General features: G+C 42.9%; 1 protein-coding gene across 4 annotated transcripts in view; it reads right to left on the bottom strand.

Moving 5' to 3' along the window:
* ARHGAP26 (Rho GTPase activating protein 26) overlaps positions 1 to 17,651 on the bottom strand; it is a 528,120-nt gene extending 510,469 nt beyond the window's left edge. Inside the window, exon 1 of one of the 4 annotated variants that reach the window (XM_078150504.1) lies at positions 16,861 to 17,651. In XM_078150504.1, coding sequence (XP_078006630.1) covers positions 16,861 to 17,014 — 154 coding nt within the window. In that variant the 5' untranslated portion in view covers positions 17,015 to 17,651. The remainder of the gene's footprint in view (positions 1 to 16,860) is intronic. The other 3 variants (XM_021004972.2, XM_078150503.1, XM_021004970.2) reach the window with 3 other exon arrangements.
* Between the last annotated feature and the right edge of the window lie 1,917 nt (positions 17,652 to 19,568).

The following is a 19,568-nucleotide window of genomic DNA, read 5'->3' as shown; positions in this document are numbered from 1 at the left end:
GTAACTACTCTTTGGGTCTAATCATTCAACCAGACCCACATCTACCCAACTGTACTATGCATCAACCAGATTCCAACATTCAGGAACCAGGGCTATGGGGATACAAGAGACAGCCTGGGCAACCTAAAACCAGGTTCAGACTGTTCCAAAGCCTATATCCCATGGGAAGGAAGCACCACTTTGCTGTTTCATATGTAAAACATATGAAGGTACGCCTCTTTTTGATTACCTTCAAAGAAATGTGCTGCACCTCATGCGTGGTTTGACTTAATGCTGATTAAGAGTATGGCAAAGAACAAGAAGGAGGAAACAGGATAGGGCACGGTCAGGAGAAGGCAAAAAAGCATATAAAAAACAGAAAGACTTCAGGCAGAATATTCACTATCTGATCCGTTTCAATTTTGCATGCACTGGAGCAGAGCATCTCTGCAGGGAACGTGCATGCTGGCTAGAGAGAGGGAGGAAACAGGATTTCTTCCCAATCCAAGAATCACGCCATTACATGCAGCAAAAAAGAATGTTGGGTTTGGAGTCAGAGGTTTTGCCCATGTTGTTGCGATCGTTATTCAGTTGTGTCCTACCCTTCATGACCTCATTTGGGGTTCTCTTGGCCAAGATACTGGAGTAATTTACCATTTTCTTCTCTAGCTCATTTTACAGATGAGGAAGCTGAGGCAAACAGGGTTAAAAGACTTGCCCAGGGACACAGTAAATATCTGAGGCCAGATCTGACTCAGGAAGATAAGTCTTCCTGACTCCAGGCCCGGCACACTAACCACTGGGACCACCTAGCTGCCCACTGGAGTCAGAGGACCCAGGTTCAAAATCCACCTTCACCTCACCTCCTCAATGTGTGAACGTCCACAAATCACTAAGCCTCAGTTTTCTCTGTTATTTAACCAATAAGATGGTTAAGACTATACAACTTCCAAAGTCCCTTCTGGCTCTAAACGTGTGATCCCATCATCCTTCAACAAGTAGTTTATACAATGCAGGCAGTTTTCAAGCTTCTTTCAGAGATCAGGATGCCTCTATTGAGTATAAAATTGAAAGACAGGAACTGAAGGACATGCAGCACCCAGCCTTGACATTTGCAGCCCTATGACATCTTCCTCTATCATAAAATAGTCAAGGTCACACTGGCCAAGGGTCCCCATTAAGGCAGCAGGAGTTTAGATGCCTGAGTAACATCTGACAAGTATTCCTAGGTATGGCCTGCTTCACTTTCTTTGTACCCCAGCACTTAACCTAGCATTTAGAAGGTACTTAATACATGCTTACTGACTGAGTAGCTAACAACTCTCAGTCCTTCAGAGGACCAGAGCCAACAGGAAGAAACAAAACCAGTCCACCTGAAAGGGATGTCACACCTATCTAAAAAGCAAACCTCATGAGAGAGAGACAGAGAGAGAGAGAAAGAAAGAGAGAGGGAGAATGCACTTATTAGCATCTTTGTGCCCACATCCTGAGAATCAACAGCTGCTGTGTTCTGCCATCTGCCCTCCCCAGCACCCCACTCAGAGAGCTGTGAAGAGAAGGGACAAAGATGAGGTCAGAGATAAGGCGGCACAGGAACCAAGCCCATTTCCCCCTCCACCATCACGGACAACCAGAACATAATACCCGGGCTTACCTTGGAGGGCGCTCATTGCTCCACACCTCCCTTGTCAAAGACATTATCTGCAGCTTCCCTAGTCTTCGGCTTCCCTCTCCGTCAGGCCGGGCCCCCAACCTCCTCAAGCAGTTTCCGGAATATTATTAAGAAATGCATAGTGTGGTTATAGGCTCTGACCCCAAATGACTTTAACCCTGACAAGAGTTCCAAAGACACTCTGTGGGAAAACACCCTCTGACGGCCTATGAATATAAAAGTTTTCCTTCAAGAGTTTTCCAGTAGTAATATAGTAGAAGTGACCCCGCCTTTCAGACCAAATGCAGACAGGCCAACAGGCCCTTTGGCAGAAAGCCACACATGCTGAGACTTCTGCAGGAAGCTTTTCCTTATTCCCACCCCTCTCCTCAATTAGAAGTGTTCTACTAAACTATCTTATATTTGTCTACTTTACTATATTTGTTGTATTAATCAACTTTATACTTTTGCTGCATCTATTTTTATATGTACTTATCTCCCCCATTAGAATCTAAGTTCTTTTGATAATAGGTATCGTTTCATTTTTTTAACTTGTATCCCCAGCCTAGCACTTAGTAGGTGCACAATAAATATCTGTTGATTGACTAAAAACCCCGAGACTTTCACTACCCCTGAAAAATGTGAACAGCACTTGGGAGACTAAAATGACTATATTTTATAACAAGGTCAAGTCTATGGATCCCTTTCTTAGAGTAATGTTTTATTAAATGCATGAAATACATAGGAAACCAATTATATTGGAACAGTTTCCAAAGTACTTAAAAAAAAAAAACCAAGTTCCCAGAATGGCTGTTATTTAAGCTTACAACCCACTCTACACACTAAACTATGTCATTAGACACATGTTCACAACAGCCTATAAGATAGGTCCTAAAGGCATATTATTCTCACTATACTGATGAGAAAGCTAAGACTTAGAGAAATAAAATTACTTTCCCATAGGAATACGGCAAGTATGGTCAAAACATCACAATCACCAATTCATTGGCCATATATATAGCCTTAGCAAGCTACTGCCCTTACTCTGAATTCCTAAGCATCAAATATATTTAGTCTACATCATTCTAGTGCAGAACAAAGAGTTCTAGATCGGTAGTCAGAGATCCTGAGTTCAAAACCCAGATTTGGCACTCACTCCATCTGGGGCCTTGAGCTAGTCAGTTTCCTCAACTGCAAAATGAGGTGAATTCAACCAGATGATATTTCTATTGATTCTCAATGGATATTATATTGTGAGTGCTAGACCTGACATTGCCAATAACTTGTGTTTTTATCTTTCCTAGTTTCCTCATCAGAAAAGGAATCATTGTCATCATAATTAGCATTTCTACAGTTACTGGAGGTTAAAAAAGTGGCTTACATACAAGAATTCATGTAATCCTCACAAAAACCCTGTGAGATGGGTGTTATTATTTTCCTCACTTCACAAATGAGGAAACTGAGGCAAACAGAGGTTTGTTTGTTTTTAAAGTTATTGGACCAACGTAAAATGGCTAATAACTTTCTCAAGAGAGATTTAAACTCAGATCTTCTTTGACTTTAGTCCATCAATATATTCACTATGCCACTCAGTTGTATTACCTTATAGACTTACAAGTATCTAAGTAATGTACCAATAGATATGAAAATATCTGGGAAATTTTTAACTGATATATAAATGTAGACTAAAAGCAAATGGTTTCTAAGTGTTTTCTGTGTCTACTTTTGCATTTCCAATTATGCTATTTAGCTCAAAAATCTACTTTGTCTACTCCACAAAACAGGCCCTAAATCATAGTTCAACGTTAGAATAGGCCTTAGAAATCAAATCTTTTCATTCAATAGCTGACAAAACTGAGGTCCAAAGTACATGAAGTGAATTACCCAGTTATACGGGGAGTTAATGGCAGAGCAGGAATAAGAAAGAACTCAGAATAACCAACCGGTGTTTTTCCCACCCCACCACTACCAGCAGTTGCCTGAACAAATTTGGCTCTACGCTTCATATCCTCTCACCTGAAAAAACTCTTCTTCATTCTATAGCTAGTAAACTTTACACTGCACATGCACTTCCTCCAAATCAGGAAATCTAATGTGGATGAAAAAAAGCTTAGACAAAAAAAGTCAGGAAGTGTCTCTTAAGTTTGTCACAGTCTGATTCACAGAATCAAGGAATTTCAGAGCTGCAAGGAACCTGAGGCCTTCTAACCTAATCCATACCTTGAACAAAAATCCCCTTTAAAACAACCTCAACACAATCCCAATGCTAGAATCCTTCTAGGGACTGGCCACTGTACTTTTAGACAATTCTAACATTCAAGAAGTTTTCTGTATGCTGGGCCAAATTCTACTTCTCCATAATTTTAGAATTGCTTTTCTCCCCTCTTCCCTCAATAATTAACTTTAACCAATAAAGGCAAACATTTCCCTCAGGAAAAACAGAACAGAAGGCATCTGACATAGGTTTTTTAGACCTGAGGAACACACTCAGCACTCTAACTAGGGCAGGACAACTAGGACTTTATCCCAAGGCACAGATATCTAGAAGATACAGAACTTACACTCTCTTTCAGCATCAAGAAACAAATGAACTTAGTGAGAATATAAAATGTATTAGGAAGCAACAAGATGGTTGCATTGTAAACTCTTCCCCTAGCTCCAATGTCCCGAGAAAAGACACACTGGATTACCATGAGGTTCAACTTTACCAGCCTCTTCCATAAGGACCTCACAGCTCCTAGCACATTCCTACTCACAGAGTAGGTTATGCCCTAAGTATTCTAAGATTTCTCCCCACCTACCTCCAATGAGGGAGCAGCTAGGTGATGTAGTGGATAAAGCACCAGGCCTGGAATCAGGAAGAGTCATCTTCCTGAGTTCAAATCTCACGTCAGATCCTGGGTAAGTCACTTAACCCTCCCTGTTTGCCTCCTCCTCCTCATTTATGAAATGAGCTAGAAAAGGAAATGGCAATCTGGTATCTCCACCAAGAAAACCCCAAATAGGGTCAGACTCAACTGAAAACAACTGAACACCAACAATCCTCCAATGAATTTGTCTTTAAAAACTTCACTTGAGGGTATCTTTTGTGAAGCTTGCCCAGATGCCAAAATTACTAGTTATGGTTCTGATTACACTCTTCCAGATTAAACTTCAAGAAAAGAAATGCTGAACCACCATACCCCGCCCCCTAGGGAGTCCCCAAGATTTCTAGCAGCCTTAGGAAATAAGAAAGCAGCACAACATCTGGGAAGCTTTTTTGTTCTCATTTTCTTTCTGATGGGGCTGGTCCATTATTCACTCACAATCACCAGGAGGTGAATTCAGCCTTATCTTAACATCCACCAACCTTTCTGAATAATTTACACAAAGATCAGATGAAGATAAGAACGTAACCCGTAGCTTCACTGAAAATAAGACAAGTGAGTGGCCGGGGAGAAACAAGCAGGTACAATGAGTCCTTCTGAGTACTGTCTTCAGGTGAGTTCTATTTAGAGGTACACACTTCCTAAAAACAAAAACCAGAAATCACCATAGTTAATCTCTGAATTAGAGGGTGTTTACTCACATTGGCTGGACCCAAAGATCTAATACAGAAGTTTGTTTGTTTTTTAATGGTTGAGTTACTGTAGTACAGGAGCAGCTAAGTGGAGCAGTGCTTAGAGCACTGGGCCTAGAACCAGGAAGACTCATCTTCCAGAGTTCAAATCCAACTTCAGACTCTTACTAGCTGTGTGACCCTGGGCAGGTCATTAACCCTGTTTGCTTCAGTTTCCTCACCTGTAAAATGATCTGGAGAAGGAAATGGCAAGCCAGTTGAGTATCTTTTCCAAGAAAATCCCAAATGGGGAATTACAAAGAGTCAGACATGACTAAAAGGACAACAAAAACAGGGATTCTTACCGTTTTTTTGTCACAGATTCCTTTAGCAATCCCAAAAAAGCCTAAGAACCCTTCTTGAATCATGGATAAAATAAAATATATAGGATTACAGAGGAAATCAGTTATATCGAAATAAGAGTTATCAAAATATGTTTTTTAAACCAAGTTCACAGAACCCAGGGTAAGAACTCCTGCCGTAGAGAATTAAAAATGATTTGATTTACATCACACAGTTTACATACTGAGTTTACAAATTTTTACTGAACAAACTGGTTATACAAAGAGAAACTCAGACATACTCATTTGATGCCTCCAACATGCCCTCACAAGGAACCAAGAATTGTCTGCTCCTGTTCCACAGATGGTTTCCTTGGCATAGGGGTAGCAATACGTTAAATTACACAAAACATATATAATGTGTGTATATATATATATATATATATGGAGAGAGAGAAAGAGGAAGCAAAACAGAGACAGAGTACTACATATATATAGTATATATAGTATATAACACATGGTATATTATGTATAGTGTGTATATATATATGTATATGTGGATATATATGTATACACACACACAGAGACATGTCTTTGACATCAAAAGGCGTCTGTGTCCGTGTACGCATGGAAGAAGAAAGGGAAGGAATGGAGAAGGGCCTGGAGTGCACAGTATGCTGACAACTGAGCTGGAATCACAGCAGGATAAGCTTACCAACTGCACCTCCTTGACAGCCACGAAAAGGGGGTGCTATGGGGGCTTTGCATATGATGGCCACCCTGCACCTTCCATCACAGCAATGCCATTGCCTCCTCCCAGATGAACCAGCCTGAAGATTCCCACCTTCCCAAATAAGAAACTCTCCTCAATCTGGAACAAACAATCCCAGCATCCCTGCCTCCTAAATAGCAAGCCGCTGCCCAGCTGGCTAAAGCCACAGGACTCCTTCCTTCACACCCTCTTCAGGGCAATGTGCTCTCCACCAAGGTGAAATGAGCCAGACGCAAACAGAGAGTGACATGGGAATGACAATACTGACAAGCTGTTTTCCTCACTATTTCCCCCCTTCCTCAGCTCTGTTTTATACAGGAATTTGTAAACACTTCCTACTTTAATTTGTAAACATTCCTTTGGCCCCCTTCCTCTATTTACTAATGCTGTGGTTCCTTTCCTAACCAGCTAGCATATTTTTTTTCTTCTAAGAACCTCCATTTTTAATCTCTCTCTCTCTCCCTTTGTCCTCTTTCCCTCCTTTTTTCTCCCTCCCTCTCTCCGTCCCTCTGTCTCTGTCTCTCTCTCTGTCTCTCTCTCTGTCTCTCTCTCTCTCTCTCTCTCTCACACACACACACACACACACACACACACACACAGAGATACACACCCCTTGGGATTATTTTCATCCTCTCACTCCTTCAGAGTCCTAGCAACTCTCAGGAGATTATCTGTGCAGGCTTTTTGGAACAGGCTGAACAGCAGGTAGGAAGCTGGAGATTTCAAGACAAACTCAACCATTACCACACTGCGACACCTTGAGTCTTCTCTGTATGACTAAGCTCTTCGTTGACAACAGGTGAACAGATGGTGTGAGATAAGCAGTATAGGGGAAAGTGAACTACACTTAGTCAGGCACCTGGGTTCAAGTGAGAGTTCTGACAGTTTATGAACCATGTGACCTTGGGACAAGTCACTTCAGAAAACGACTGCAAACCCACTGGAAGGACCTTAGACATCATGTAGTTTAATCCCCTCTTTTCACAGATGGGTGAACAGAAGCCCAGAAATGGGAAATGACCTGCCCTATGTCACATGGGCACTAAATGACTGAGTCAGGGGGATCAGAAGATAGGATTTCTGATTTAAAATCCAACCTTCTTTGCGGCACAGCCTGGAACAGGAAGATAGGTGGATCAATCTCAGAAAAATGACACAGTGACCCAGAAGATTTTCTCAACAACATTGGTCAATGAGGTAGAGAGGAGCTGAGCCATGAGAAAGACATTTCATCATGTCCAGCAATAGAAGTGTCTTGACTACCACTTCTCCAGACTTCGGCTTTTTCATATTTACAGGATGGTAACTATGAAGCAGTGTCCCTCCAACAATTTTCTCAGCACCTGGAAGTAGAGTCGTGAGAGCTGGGTTCAAATCTTGACTTTGCCACGCTGTTCTTCATGCGGCCTTATGGAAATCACATCACCTCTCTTGGCCTGCATGGTCACATGTCTAAAATGAGAAGTTGGCACCAAATGATCTCAAAAGTTCATTTTTTGAACCTTTGACCTTGAAAAAAAAGTGGCTTATTCTAATCCATCAATAAGCACCTATGGACCAGGCACCATCTTAGGCGCTAGAAATACAAATATAAAAAATGAAATACCTACTTGCAAGAAGCTTACACTCTAAAATTGCACAGTAGGCACGTCAACGACCAATTCTTTGGTCACCTAAAGAATAAAAGGATAGTAGAGATCCACATGCCCTTTCCAATTTAAAGCAAGATGGTTCGTAGTCAATGTAAGAAAACTGAGCCAAAATGAGCCAGGGGCTAATAATCCAACCTCAGAGTACTGCTTCTATCTTGCCCACCAACACAACAGCTTCCCACCTGTCGTTAGCTGAGGTAACAGGTGTCACAAAGGTAAGCTGTCAAAAAACAGACCTCACACCTATGGCTGTTAACAGAGGTACAAAGGAGATGTCTGCCAATCAATTCAAACTCCTACGCTAAAATGAGGATTCTGAATTATTTGTGGATTTAACATGACCATCAGTCACCATGGATTACTCAAGATTTACAAGAGTCTCATTGGAAATCTTAGCATAACATTAAAAACCACACCATTGGCTGACATCTTATACTAGTCCTTTAAGTCTGGGCTTAGTGCCACAGGAAATATCAAGAGGAAGAGGAAGGACGGCCAGATCACACCTTTATCTTCCCAAGGAACTACTGTATTTTATAAAGAGCTCTCTTTGATCCTATTAACTGGAGAAACAGGGACATAGTTTTGAATAGAGAGGCCTGGCCTACTATAGGCCTTTTGGCATTATCTCACGTGAGCCTCACAACCCTGTGAGGAAGAGACAACAAACAATATCCCTCTTTTCATGGAGGCTGAGTGATTTGTCAATGGTCACACAACTAATAAATGATGGAGGAGGGATTATGAACTCAAGCTCTTCCTGAGTTCAAATCAGGTCCTCTTTCTGCTTTTAGCTATAACATAGTAACCCGATTTATCTTAAAAGATACGACTAGAATTGTAAGAAGCCAACATTACACTGAAACAGGTATAATTATAAATAGAGATATGAAGATATAGAGACATCAATAGACACAGACATAGATAGATATAAGACATAAGAGATGAGATATTTCAACACACGTAACAATCATAGAATTTAGACCTGTAAAGGACCTCTGATCATTTAGTCCAAACTTTTCATTTAAAATATGAGGAAAATAAGGTCAAGAGAAATTAAGTGACTTTCTCAAGGTCATACAGGTAAACAAATAGCAAAGTCAGAATTAGAGCTTAGGGCCCAGCCAGGTCCTCTGACTCCAATGTCCTTTCTTGTACTTCTTGATGCCTGATCACACATCATATACCGACCCCACTGGTTTTTCTTCTAAGAGAAAAGCTTATAGGAACACTAGAGCACCCTCTAAAATCTTTTATTGTGGCAGTTTAAAAAAAAAAACTTTTCTTCTGTAGGATTTGATGCCCTTCTATAGAAAAGAAACAAAGCAAATTGGGGGCCCAGGCTGAGGGGAAGAGAGGGAGGGAAAAGGGCCTTATTTATCTTAAAGCTGCAAAACTTTATTGGATTCAATGTAGTTTTTGTTTCCTCTATAAATACGCCCAGCAAATGCTGGTTTTGCAAATTACAACTTTTTTCAAATAAGGGGGGAGCACCTTTTAAGGTAGCAAGATGTGAGCTACCCCCTACAAAAGTGAAGCAGAAGGAAGAAGTCTCCAGCAACTCACACGAGGAATTGTTTTTAACCAACAGGTCCTTCTTAAAGGATCAAAGAATTCAGAACAGAGGAAAGCCCTCAGAGATCACTACATCTCACACCCTCCTTTTTTAAAGATGGGAAAACTGAGGCCCAGGGACTATTTCACAGTCACACAGAAAGTAGCTAAAACCAAAGTTACAATTGTTTCAGTCTCACAAAATCCATACCACACACTAAGGAGGTAAGGGAGGGGGGTACAGCTTGTCTACATGAGGGATTAAGGAACAAAGAGTTTAAGTGATTTAGCCAGTCACAGGAATTAGTCAGCAGTGGAGAGGCAACAGTTATCTAGAACAGAACCCAGCCTTTTGGCCTCTCCATTCAATGCTTTATTATCCATGTCTAAATAGAATGAATGCCCCACAATCAACCACAATCACTCAATCCTGACCCAAAAAGTCTATTGCCATACAAGGTCAAGGGAACCTCAGCAAAGTTCACATGTTCTCCTCTGGCCAGAAGTGGCTATTTCAACATGAAAAGTTCAAGTCTTGACAGCACACAGTCCTATAATCTTAGCAAATTCTACAGCATCTTCTGAGAGACCAAAGTGGAGCTGGAAGAAGAGGCTTGTTACCTGATCACAAATCAACATTTTTATCCTTCAAGAGTCTGATTTACTTATTTGCTCTCCAAGGGTCTCTAGCTCTACCTAGAGTTTCTATTTCTGTTGCCTGAAGTGTTTTTTTGCTGCTGCTGAGATGGGTATGGTTGTGGTTGCTGAAATCCAGAGACGGTACTGAGATCAGCTACGCTAATTAATGGCCCAGAATGCAGTGCACAAAGTCGGCGGCACCTCCAAGAAGGCCTGTGAAAAGTACAGATTAGTGAGTCTGAAACAAACCTCATTCAATTTGTTTAGGCCTGGTATACTTCTCACCCATCATGAGAGTAACCACAAGTCAATCAGGGAACATTTTTTAGGTATACTTTTACTAAGTGCCTGGTACAGTGAAAGAACACAAGTACATGAAAGTATAACCATGAAATTGAAAAAATGAAACAATGCCTACTCAAAGTGAGTTTACATTCTAATACAAAAAGGAAGCTTTCATCCAGTCACCTCCACTAGATAATTAAGCCCCCTGAGGGCAGTAACTGGAGTTCTACTGTCTACAGACTTTTTTTTTGGCTAGGCAATGGGGTTAAGTGACTTGCCCAGGGTCACACAGCTAGTAAGTGTTATGTGTCTGAGGCCGGATTTGAACTCAGGTCCTCCTGAATCTAGGGCCAGTTCTCTATCCACTGAGCCACCTAGCTGCCCCTGTCTACACACTTTTAAACCAAGCATAGGCAACTAGGTGGCAAAATGGACAGAGCTGGACCTGGAGTCAGTAAGTTTTTCAGTCATTTCCGTCGTATCTGACTCTTCAAGACCCAATTTGGAGTTTTCTTAGCAAAAATATTGGAGTAGCTTGCCATTTCCTTCTCCAGCTCATTTTATAGATGAGGAAGCCAAGGCAAACAGAGTGAAGTGACTTGCCCAGGGTCACACAGCTAGTAAGAGTCTGAGGTCACATTTGAACTCAGAAAGATGAATCTTCCTAACTCCAGGTCAGGCACTCTATCCACTGCACCACCTAGCAACCCCAACATGTCAAGAAGACCTAAGTTCAAATCCAGCCTCAGAAACTACTATCTGTGTAACCCTGAGCAAGTCACTTAACTTCTCCGTGGAAACTAGAGTTTCCACATCTGTAAAATGGAGATAATAATAGCATCTACTTCCCAGAGCTGTTGTGAGGATCAAATAAGATAATAATCAAATGAAACTACAAAGCGTTTTGTAAATTCTTTAGTGCTATGTAAATGCTAACTTTTTATTTGTAGTTTTCTGTTCATAGCAAGAATATTTGTTGAATGAATATATTTATCTCAAATTGCAGAAGAAAAATGACTTCCACTAAAACCTAAAATATTATTAAATTTAGGTGAACTTGTCAAACATTCTCATTTTATTTTTTTAAAAAAGTTTGTCCTAATAATGATAGAAATGCAAATTAAAGCACCATTGAGGTTTCACCTCATATCCATTAAACTGGCAAAGATGACAAAAGAGAAAAATGGCAAATTTTGGATGGGCTGGAAGAAAACAGTTACACTAATTAATGCACTACTGGAGAAACTATACATTGGTCCAGCCATTCTGGAAAGCAATCTGGAACTATTCCCCAAAATTCACTAAATTCTTTATGGTCAGATTCAACCATACCTCTTCCCCAAAGAGTTAAAAAAAAAAAAAAAAGGACCCATCCATGGAAAAATATTTATAGCAGCTCTTTTCACAGTGGCTAAAAACTGAAAACTAAGATGGTGTTCACCTATTGGGGAATGGCTAAACAAATAATAGTATGTGAATATAGCACAATATTTTTGTGTCATAAGAAGTGACAAAATGGGCAGTTTCAGAGGAAACTAGGAAGACATCTATGAATGGAGGCAGAGTGAAGTGAGCAGATCAATTTATAGAATGACAACATTATAAAGAAAATAGCTCTGAAAGACTTTAGAACTGATCAATGCAATGATAAGCCAAAGCTTATCCAGTTCCAAGAAGAATGAAGATAAAACACTCTATCTATTGTGTGCTTGAGAAATAATGGACTTAAAGAAAAGAACAAGACACATTTTTAGACATGGCCAGTGTGGATACTTGTTTTGCTAGACTATACGTATTTGTTACGAAGGTTTTTCTTTTTCTTCTTTTGAAAACTGTTTAATTGGGCAGGGGCAGTGGAAAGAAACAATAAATTACTGTACAAATTAGAATGAAAAAGAACATAAATTATCAACTAACTTATTCATTATTTAAAAAGTAATAGTGTTTCCTACCTGAAATCCAAAGCATACAAATACAAATTTAGAAATAAAAGGAAACTGAAGCTTAGAAAAGTGATTTACCCAGGCAGCCAGGTGACACAGTAGACAGGGCACTAGGCCTGGAATCAGGAGGACCTGAGTTCAAATCCAGTCTCAGATACTTATTAGCTGTGTGATTCTGAGCAAGTCATTTAACCCTGATTATCTCAAAAAATAAAAAGAAAGAAGAAAAGTGATTTACCCAAAGTCACAGAGCCACAATTCTAACCAAGGTCCTCTGACTTCAAATCCAGCATATTTTGGGGAAAAGGTAGCACAGCCCCAGCCACTGGGTGAAGTTTATCTAGCTATCAGATGATAATTTCAAGCTCCCACAGAAACAGAAGGAATGTTTGGGGAGGGGGGAAGAGGCAAAGAAATTGTTTTTTAAATGACTAACCCATTTTATATGTGACTTAAATGACAACACATTCCTCAACCACGTCTTTGTACAAACCTCCTCTGAGAATGTCACCCACTGATGCCCACACAAGTAGGCCAATTACCAATCAGCAACCACCATAAAGAAGACTCCTGCTCACATTTTTTTCTTCCAAAACTAACATCATTTTTAGAAACCCTTTACCCTTCAGGCAGCAAACACTTGACAACCGGGGCTCATAATTCCCCTCAGACAATTTCCTTATCACACATGTCAGTGGCATGCATGGCCTAGCGATGTACAAAGTCCCAGACTCGTGATTCTGCTAGAGACTTGCGCAGCCCCTGCTATCTTCACCCCACGAGGCAGCCACAAAATGACACTCTCAGCTGAGACATAAATTACTCAGGAGAGAGAACTACAGCAGTTAAGAAAACAGATAAGATTAAAGTAAATCAGTATGACAATGACAACCTTTCCAGGAGCCCCCCAAACACACAGGAGTTCTTAGGATCCTAGATTCAAGGTTAGCAGGGGCTTCAGACGGGATTCATCACGGTCAGCTCCCTTTAGTGGGCTCAATTTCTACTAGATCCAAACTTGTATTTTCTCAACTGTGGCTTAGAAAGAAAGCTTGTCAATGGATACTGCTGGTGCTTATGCTCTGGGTATCTTAAGATAAGCAATCTGTCCAGTAAACAGCACAAAGAAGGAATATGACAAAGAACTGTAGAACTTTAGCACTGAACAGGGAGCAGTTAGATGGTGTAACGGAATAGAGTAATGGGCCTGAAGTAAGAAAGACTCATCTTGGTGAATTCAAATCTGGCCTCAGACACTTACTAGCTGTGTGACCCAGGGCAAGTCACTTCACTCTGTGTGCCTCAGTTTCCTCATCTGTAAAATGAGCTGGAGAAGAAAATGGCAAAACACTCCAGTACCTTTGCCAAGAAAACCCCAAATGGGGTCAAAGAAGAGTCAGACAGGACTGGAAAATGACAACAAAGTACTGAAAAGAAAGGAACATTTTTAAGTGCCTTCTAGGTGCTAGGCACTGCACTAAGTATTTTTAAAAGATTATCTTATCTGATACTCATAACAACCCTAGGAGGTAGGCGCTATTATTATTTTTATTTTACAGCTGAGGAAACTGAGGCAAATAGAGATCTAAGTGTCATACAGCTAGTATGTCAGGCTGGACATGATACCAGGTCTCAGCACTCAGTCTACTAGCTTCCTAAGAAAGGGATCTTAAGAGGTCACAGGATCATCAACATAAGAGTTGGAAGGTACCTCAAAATTTTTCTAATCCAGCCCCCTTATTTTACAGAGAAGGAAACTGAGGCTTAAAGAGGTTAGGTGATTTGCCCAAGGTTACACAACTGAAGTTGGAAGTAAAATTTGAACCCAGGTCTCTCCTGACCCCAAGGCCAACATTTCCTGCCATGCTTCCTCACCACTTCCAACCAAGGAAATCTGATACACGAAGAAGAGGAACTGAGGCAGAAAGCTCCTCACTCTAATCCTCACCCACTCCCATTCTATCCTACCTTCAAAATGCAAATCTAAACTAAGGTAGAGGAAGGGTGGCTTCCAGCATCACCCTGGAATTTCAACTCATCTCAGAAACACACCTGAAGCGACTGCTCCAGAACTCTTAGGTGAATTCAACCTGAAATACCTAGCTGACCCCTAACCCAGTCTACAGAGGCCCAGAGGTAACCAGCAAACACCTGCAACTTGGAACAAAGACCTGTCAAATCTACTCCGGGAACTCAGAAACACATCTCCAGAACAGCTCTTCTATATAGAGACGATCTAGATACGTTTAATTCATTTTCATGCCGAATTTATTTAAACTCTACTCACTGGAATAATACTGCCTTTCTAACACTAGAAGAGACAGGTGCAAGCAAACAGTATTATTTCCTTTTGGAACAGCCGGGCCCCACTTTGCACTTTTCCAATACCACCTGCCTTACCAATAAGCTAGAGATCACTGAATTTTCAATCCAGAAGGATTCTACCTTGGAGTTTACCAAGAACTGGATTGAGCACAGTAAAAAGAGCCCTGATTTAGCATCAGAACATCTGGATGTGCATGATACCTCTGCCACTCACCTGTGTAGCCTTGAACAAGAAATCTCCCCTCTCATTACCTCAGTTTCCTCATCTGTAAATGAGGGGACCAGACTAGAGGCCCCTTGCAGCTCCACATCACAAAATACTAAACTACGTGATCTTGACAATGATGATGCACTCATTATCTATACCTCACTGGATGGTGGTATGGAAAGCCTTAAAGTATTAGTCTAAGAAGAGTTCTAATTATTATTATGGGTCAGCCTCTTCATTTACATTTCATAATAAAGGAAACTAAGATGATCTTAAAACCACTACCAATCCTAAAACCTAAATTAATCTATTTAACTTTTTAAAAACTTGAGTTGCCACACAAGTTTCCAAATTCATCCTCTACTAAATGTCTCCAGCTTCTATAAAAGCAATAGTCATAATAGTTCACATTTATATATCAATTTACAGGTTACTAAGCACTTTACATAAATTATCTCATTTGATTCTCACAACAACCCCGGGAGGTAGGTACTGTTATTTACCCCCATTTTTCAGATAAAAAAACTAAGACTCAGAGAGGTCAAGGTCACTCAGCAGCATATGGTATTTCAATCAATCAACAGACAGCTATAGAACACCTCCTATATGGACTCCTGCCGCAGGCACCGTACTAAGGGATACAAAACGAGGCAAAAGATAGCCTCTACCCTCCAGGCGCGTACACTCCAGAGGAGGAGACAACACTCGGGATTGTAACTCGGGTGTAACTCCAAGTCTTGTTGCGCTCTCTAGAAAAGTTATTAAGTACAACTCAAATGGCACTTTTTTATACAAAAGAAAAAAAGGTTTTGGTCTGGCAAACCTAAAAAAGGTAAAAGTATACAGAGGAAGCGATTAACACCTATCAAGTCATGTCTCAAACAGGACGGCAGTGTTACTCGCTCAGGTCCTCCATCGGTATTGGGGGATGAGGGAGGAGAGGTAATGGAAGAGAGCCAGAGACAAGCTTACCTATTTTTAAACTCTCACCCACACTTTCAAGAGGAACACACTGTCTGATTCGAGTCCTCCCACCCGCATCACCTTCTGCTAGTCAGCCGTCGGTACCTGAACACTGGAGCCTCCATTTCTGTTACTTGCCTGTCAACAAATACTGTGAAAGTCAAAACCAGTCTCACACACACACACACACACACACACACACACACACACACACACACAACTAGTGGTAAGAAGCAACCAGGAAAAAATGAAGGGATCACCTCTAACACAAGGGAAATAAAACAGAGACTGTACTTTGCTAAAGGACCAAAAGGAACCCACTAGCCTTGCTTTGGAGCAGTGATGCAACGCAGTCCCCGCCAAGGGGGCACGCTCGAAAAGTTCTGGCTAGATAGTGCTGGCTAAGCGAGGGTTAAGGGTGAGCAGAGACGAGGATCAGCGTACTTTCCAACTGCATACCGAACGGGTACCCAGAGGTATCGCTTTCCAACTCCCCTGAAGGGCTGCATTGTACCCAAGGCTTCAGCATTCCTTATCTAGCGCCGCAGATCTTCCTCTAACACCTGTGCACCACACACAGCCACCCACAAGGGCAATATTTACCGCTCGGCTTGAGTGCTTCTAAACTGCAGCAGAACTGTTGGTAAACATCACGACAACCCGGAATGCAAACCTCCGTTCCACCGATGGGTCCTCCTCCCCTTACCTCATCTAATTGTTGCCAGCTCGCTCCATTTTTTCCCTGCTTCCTGCCTCATTACAATAACCTATCCGCATAGTGGTCTGTCAATCAGTGCCCGCAAGAGGGGAATAAAAAACCCGGAGCTATTCAAAGCGATAAAAGTCTCCAAGAAGATGCCCCGACAGCATCATATCTCCACCGCACTGAGCTGCGGAGTCTGTCCCCAGGAAGCCCCCCGCTCTTGCCCCAGCGGGGCTCGCACCCCTCCCCAGCCTCTAGCGCTCCCCCCAGCTCGGCTGGGGCCAGACGCACGCCTCCCAGCACTTACTCTTGAGCGCCGAGATGAGGGTTTTCCCATCCTTGATGAGCTCTTTAATGAACTTGTTGGTCTTATCCAGCTCAGCTTCATGAGACTTGAGCGTATCTCGGAACTGCGGGCTGTCCAGGCAGCAGTCACTGAACTCCAGGGCTGGGAGTCCCATAATCTCCCCCAAGCTTGGGGGAGGAAACCTCTCCCCAAGGACAGACTAGCCCAGAGATTTCCCTGACCCTCTCCTCCTCCTTCGCGCCCCGAACCCCTGCACTAACTCCCAGCACCTCTACCCTAAAAAAAAAAATGCAAAATGTTCTCGTTTCGTTCGCAAGCCCAGCGCAGCCGGGTCCCCGTGGGCGTGCGCCCTGCGCCACCTCCTCTACAGGTGGGGGTCCGGCTCGTTACAGAGGGTGGGCAGGACTCCGGCAGCCCGCGGGGAGCGAAGAACAGATTCTGGGGTGCCTCGCGATCCGCATCGGCCGCAGGTTCAGAAGACCGGGAGCAAGAGCAGCCAGGAGCAGGAAGAGCAGGCGAGCGGTTGGGCACTCCTCATGGCGAGCGGTGCACACTGCAAAGCCACAGGCAGCCCTGGAGCAGCCCAGCACAGGTCTGCTGCCTTCCCTTCCCCATTCAATGCGCCGCTGCCTGGAGCGCCCTCTCCCAGCTACCGCCGCTGCTGCTGCTGCTGCTGCTGCTGCTGCTGCCGCCGCCGCCGCCGCGGTCTGGGCCTCCCGAACCTGCTAGCCATGATCTCATCCCGCCAGGGCCAATCAGGGGACTCGCGCCCGCCCGGCCCATGGGCGCGCAGGGAGGGCGCGGAGGAGGGGGTTCCCTGCCCAGCGCCGGGAAGCCCTTCCGCGCGTGGGGCCCAATCAGCGGCCGGCTCGCCGGGAGTGGCCGGAGCCCGAGGAAGAGAAAGGAGGGAGGAGGGGTCCTGGAGAAGTGGAAGGAGCTAGGAGGAAGAGGAGGGAGGGGCGTGGTTGGAGCCAGAGTCCTTTTTAGCCCACGAACCAAGCTATATGTCTGCCTTTGCTTTTTTCTAGTGCAAAGTAGCCGGGGTGCTGCAGTAGAGCCCTGTGGGAGGTACTACAATATTGGAATGTCGTTCTAGAGCCTCGGCCTCCAGCCCGACCCCCGGGAAGGTGCTGTACCCCACCCCCAACCTGCGCGGGAGAATTTAGTTGGCCTCCCACGCTTTTTGCGAAGACTCGAGATAAAGACGTCTGCCTTCTTTGCAGATTTATAGGGCCCGAAGGCTCCTCTTTCTCACTGCATCAGCTTCCAAAGGGTGACATTCACCTTACTTTCCGGTATAGGGAGAATAGGAATTATGAGCTCAGGGATGGGCATCTGGATGGCCTCAGTGCGAACGTGAAGCCGCTGAGACTTCCCACTCGTTCACGCCTTGGTTAAAGTTAAGGCTCTGGCTGTGCCCTTGGCCTTTGACCTGAGGCTTTCTTTGCCAAATTTGGTTCCTTGCATCAGAAGAGCCCGGGGGGTGGGGGTGGGGGGACGCAGAAATATCCCACATAGAATCAGAGAGCGCTGATGCTGTGACAATCAAACGTTAGTTACGGAGGAGCAAACCGAGACCCAGAGAGGTGATTCTTAATCACATAGTGATTAGATGGCAGGGCCAGGACTCACCAAGTTCAGTGTTTCATTAGGTATTGTTTTATCCCTAATGGGGCCAGACAGCAAAATATAAAATACTGAGAATCCTAAAATTGTAAAAAGATTGTTTCAACTTCGTACAGGCAAATGTTGGGAAATGTTACATCCAGCCCACCCCCGCCCCCGGCAAACATTTTTAAATCTCCAGAATACTCTTTAGGAAACAGGATGTAAGGTCCTTAAGGGCAAGAAGTGTTTATCATTCATTCTTTTTGTATCCCCAGAACCGGCCACGTAATAAATACTTGTGTGTGTTGAATTGACCATCAAGGTATCTGGGGGGAACGCTAGACCAGCAGGAAGAACAGTCCTGATTCTGCCTCAACTAGCTGTGTGAAAGTTGAACAAATAGCTTCCCCCGCTCTGGCCCTCAGTGCCCACATCTATAAATGAGTTAGAGAAGTTGACCATTAATCAGGGAATGGCCAATCAAGTTATGATATAAGAAAGTAATGAAATACAATTATGCCACAAGAAATTAAAAATAATAGCTAACATTCACATAGTGCCTACTATCGGCAGGCACAATGCTAACCACTTTACAGACATTATCCCATCTGATCCTCCCAACAACCCCGGGAGGTAGGTGCTATTATTATCCCCATTTTACAGATAAGGAAAATGAGGCAAACAGATTAAGTGACTTGCCTAGCCCAGGGTCACATAGCTATTAAGTGGCTGAGGCTGAATTTGAACTGAGGTCTTCCTGACTTCAGGGCCAGCACTCTATTCAACCTGCCGGTTAGCTGCCCAATGGTCTGTACCGGTGCAAATTTGTTTAATAGCAGCAGTACAGTGAGTACAAAATGTTTCATTTCACTCCCTTCAATAACTATTTCCTCTTTTGTTCAAGAGTGAATATTTTTGCCAGGCCTATAGTCATTCACTTTTCTGTGACCTTAAGGGAGATTAGGTTGATAATTATACCTACATATGTATATAAACAGTTAATACTGGAAGTTTATTTAACAGTTACCACAAAAGATTTACTGCTTTCTTCGTGTAGAAGTGGAGTGGGGAAAGGAGGGGAATTTGGAAGCTTGATACAA

This window comes from Phascolarctos cinereus, unplaced genomic scaffold, assembly GCF_003287225.1.
Source record: "Phascolarctos cinereus isolate Bilbo 61053 unplaced genomic scaffold, phaCin_HiC Scaffold_2;HRSCAF=192, whole genome shotgun sequence".
NCBI classification, from domain to species: domain Eukaryota; kingdom Metazoa; phylum Chordata; class Mammalia; order Diprotodontia; family Phascolarctidae; genus Phascolarctos; species Phascolarctos cinereus.
This window is presented reverse-complemented; position numbering and strand designations above follow the sequence as displayed.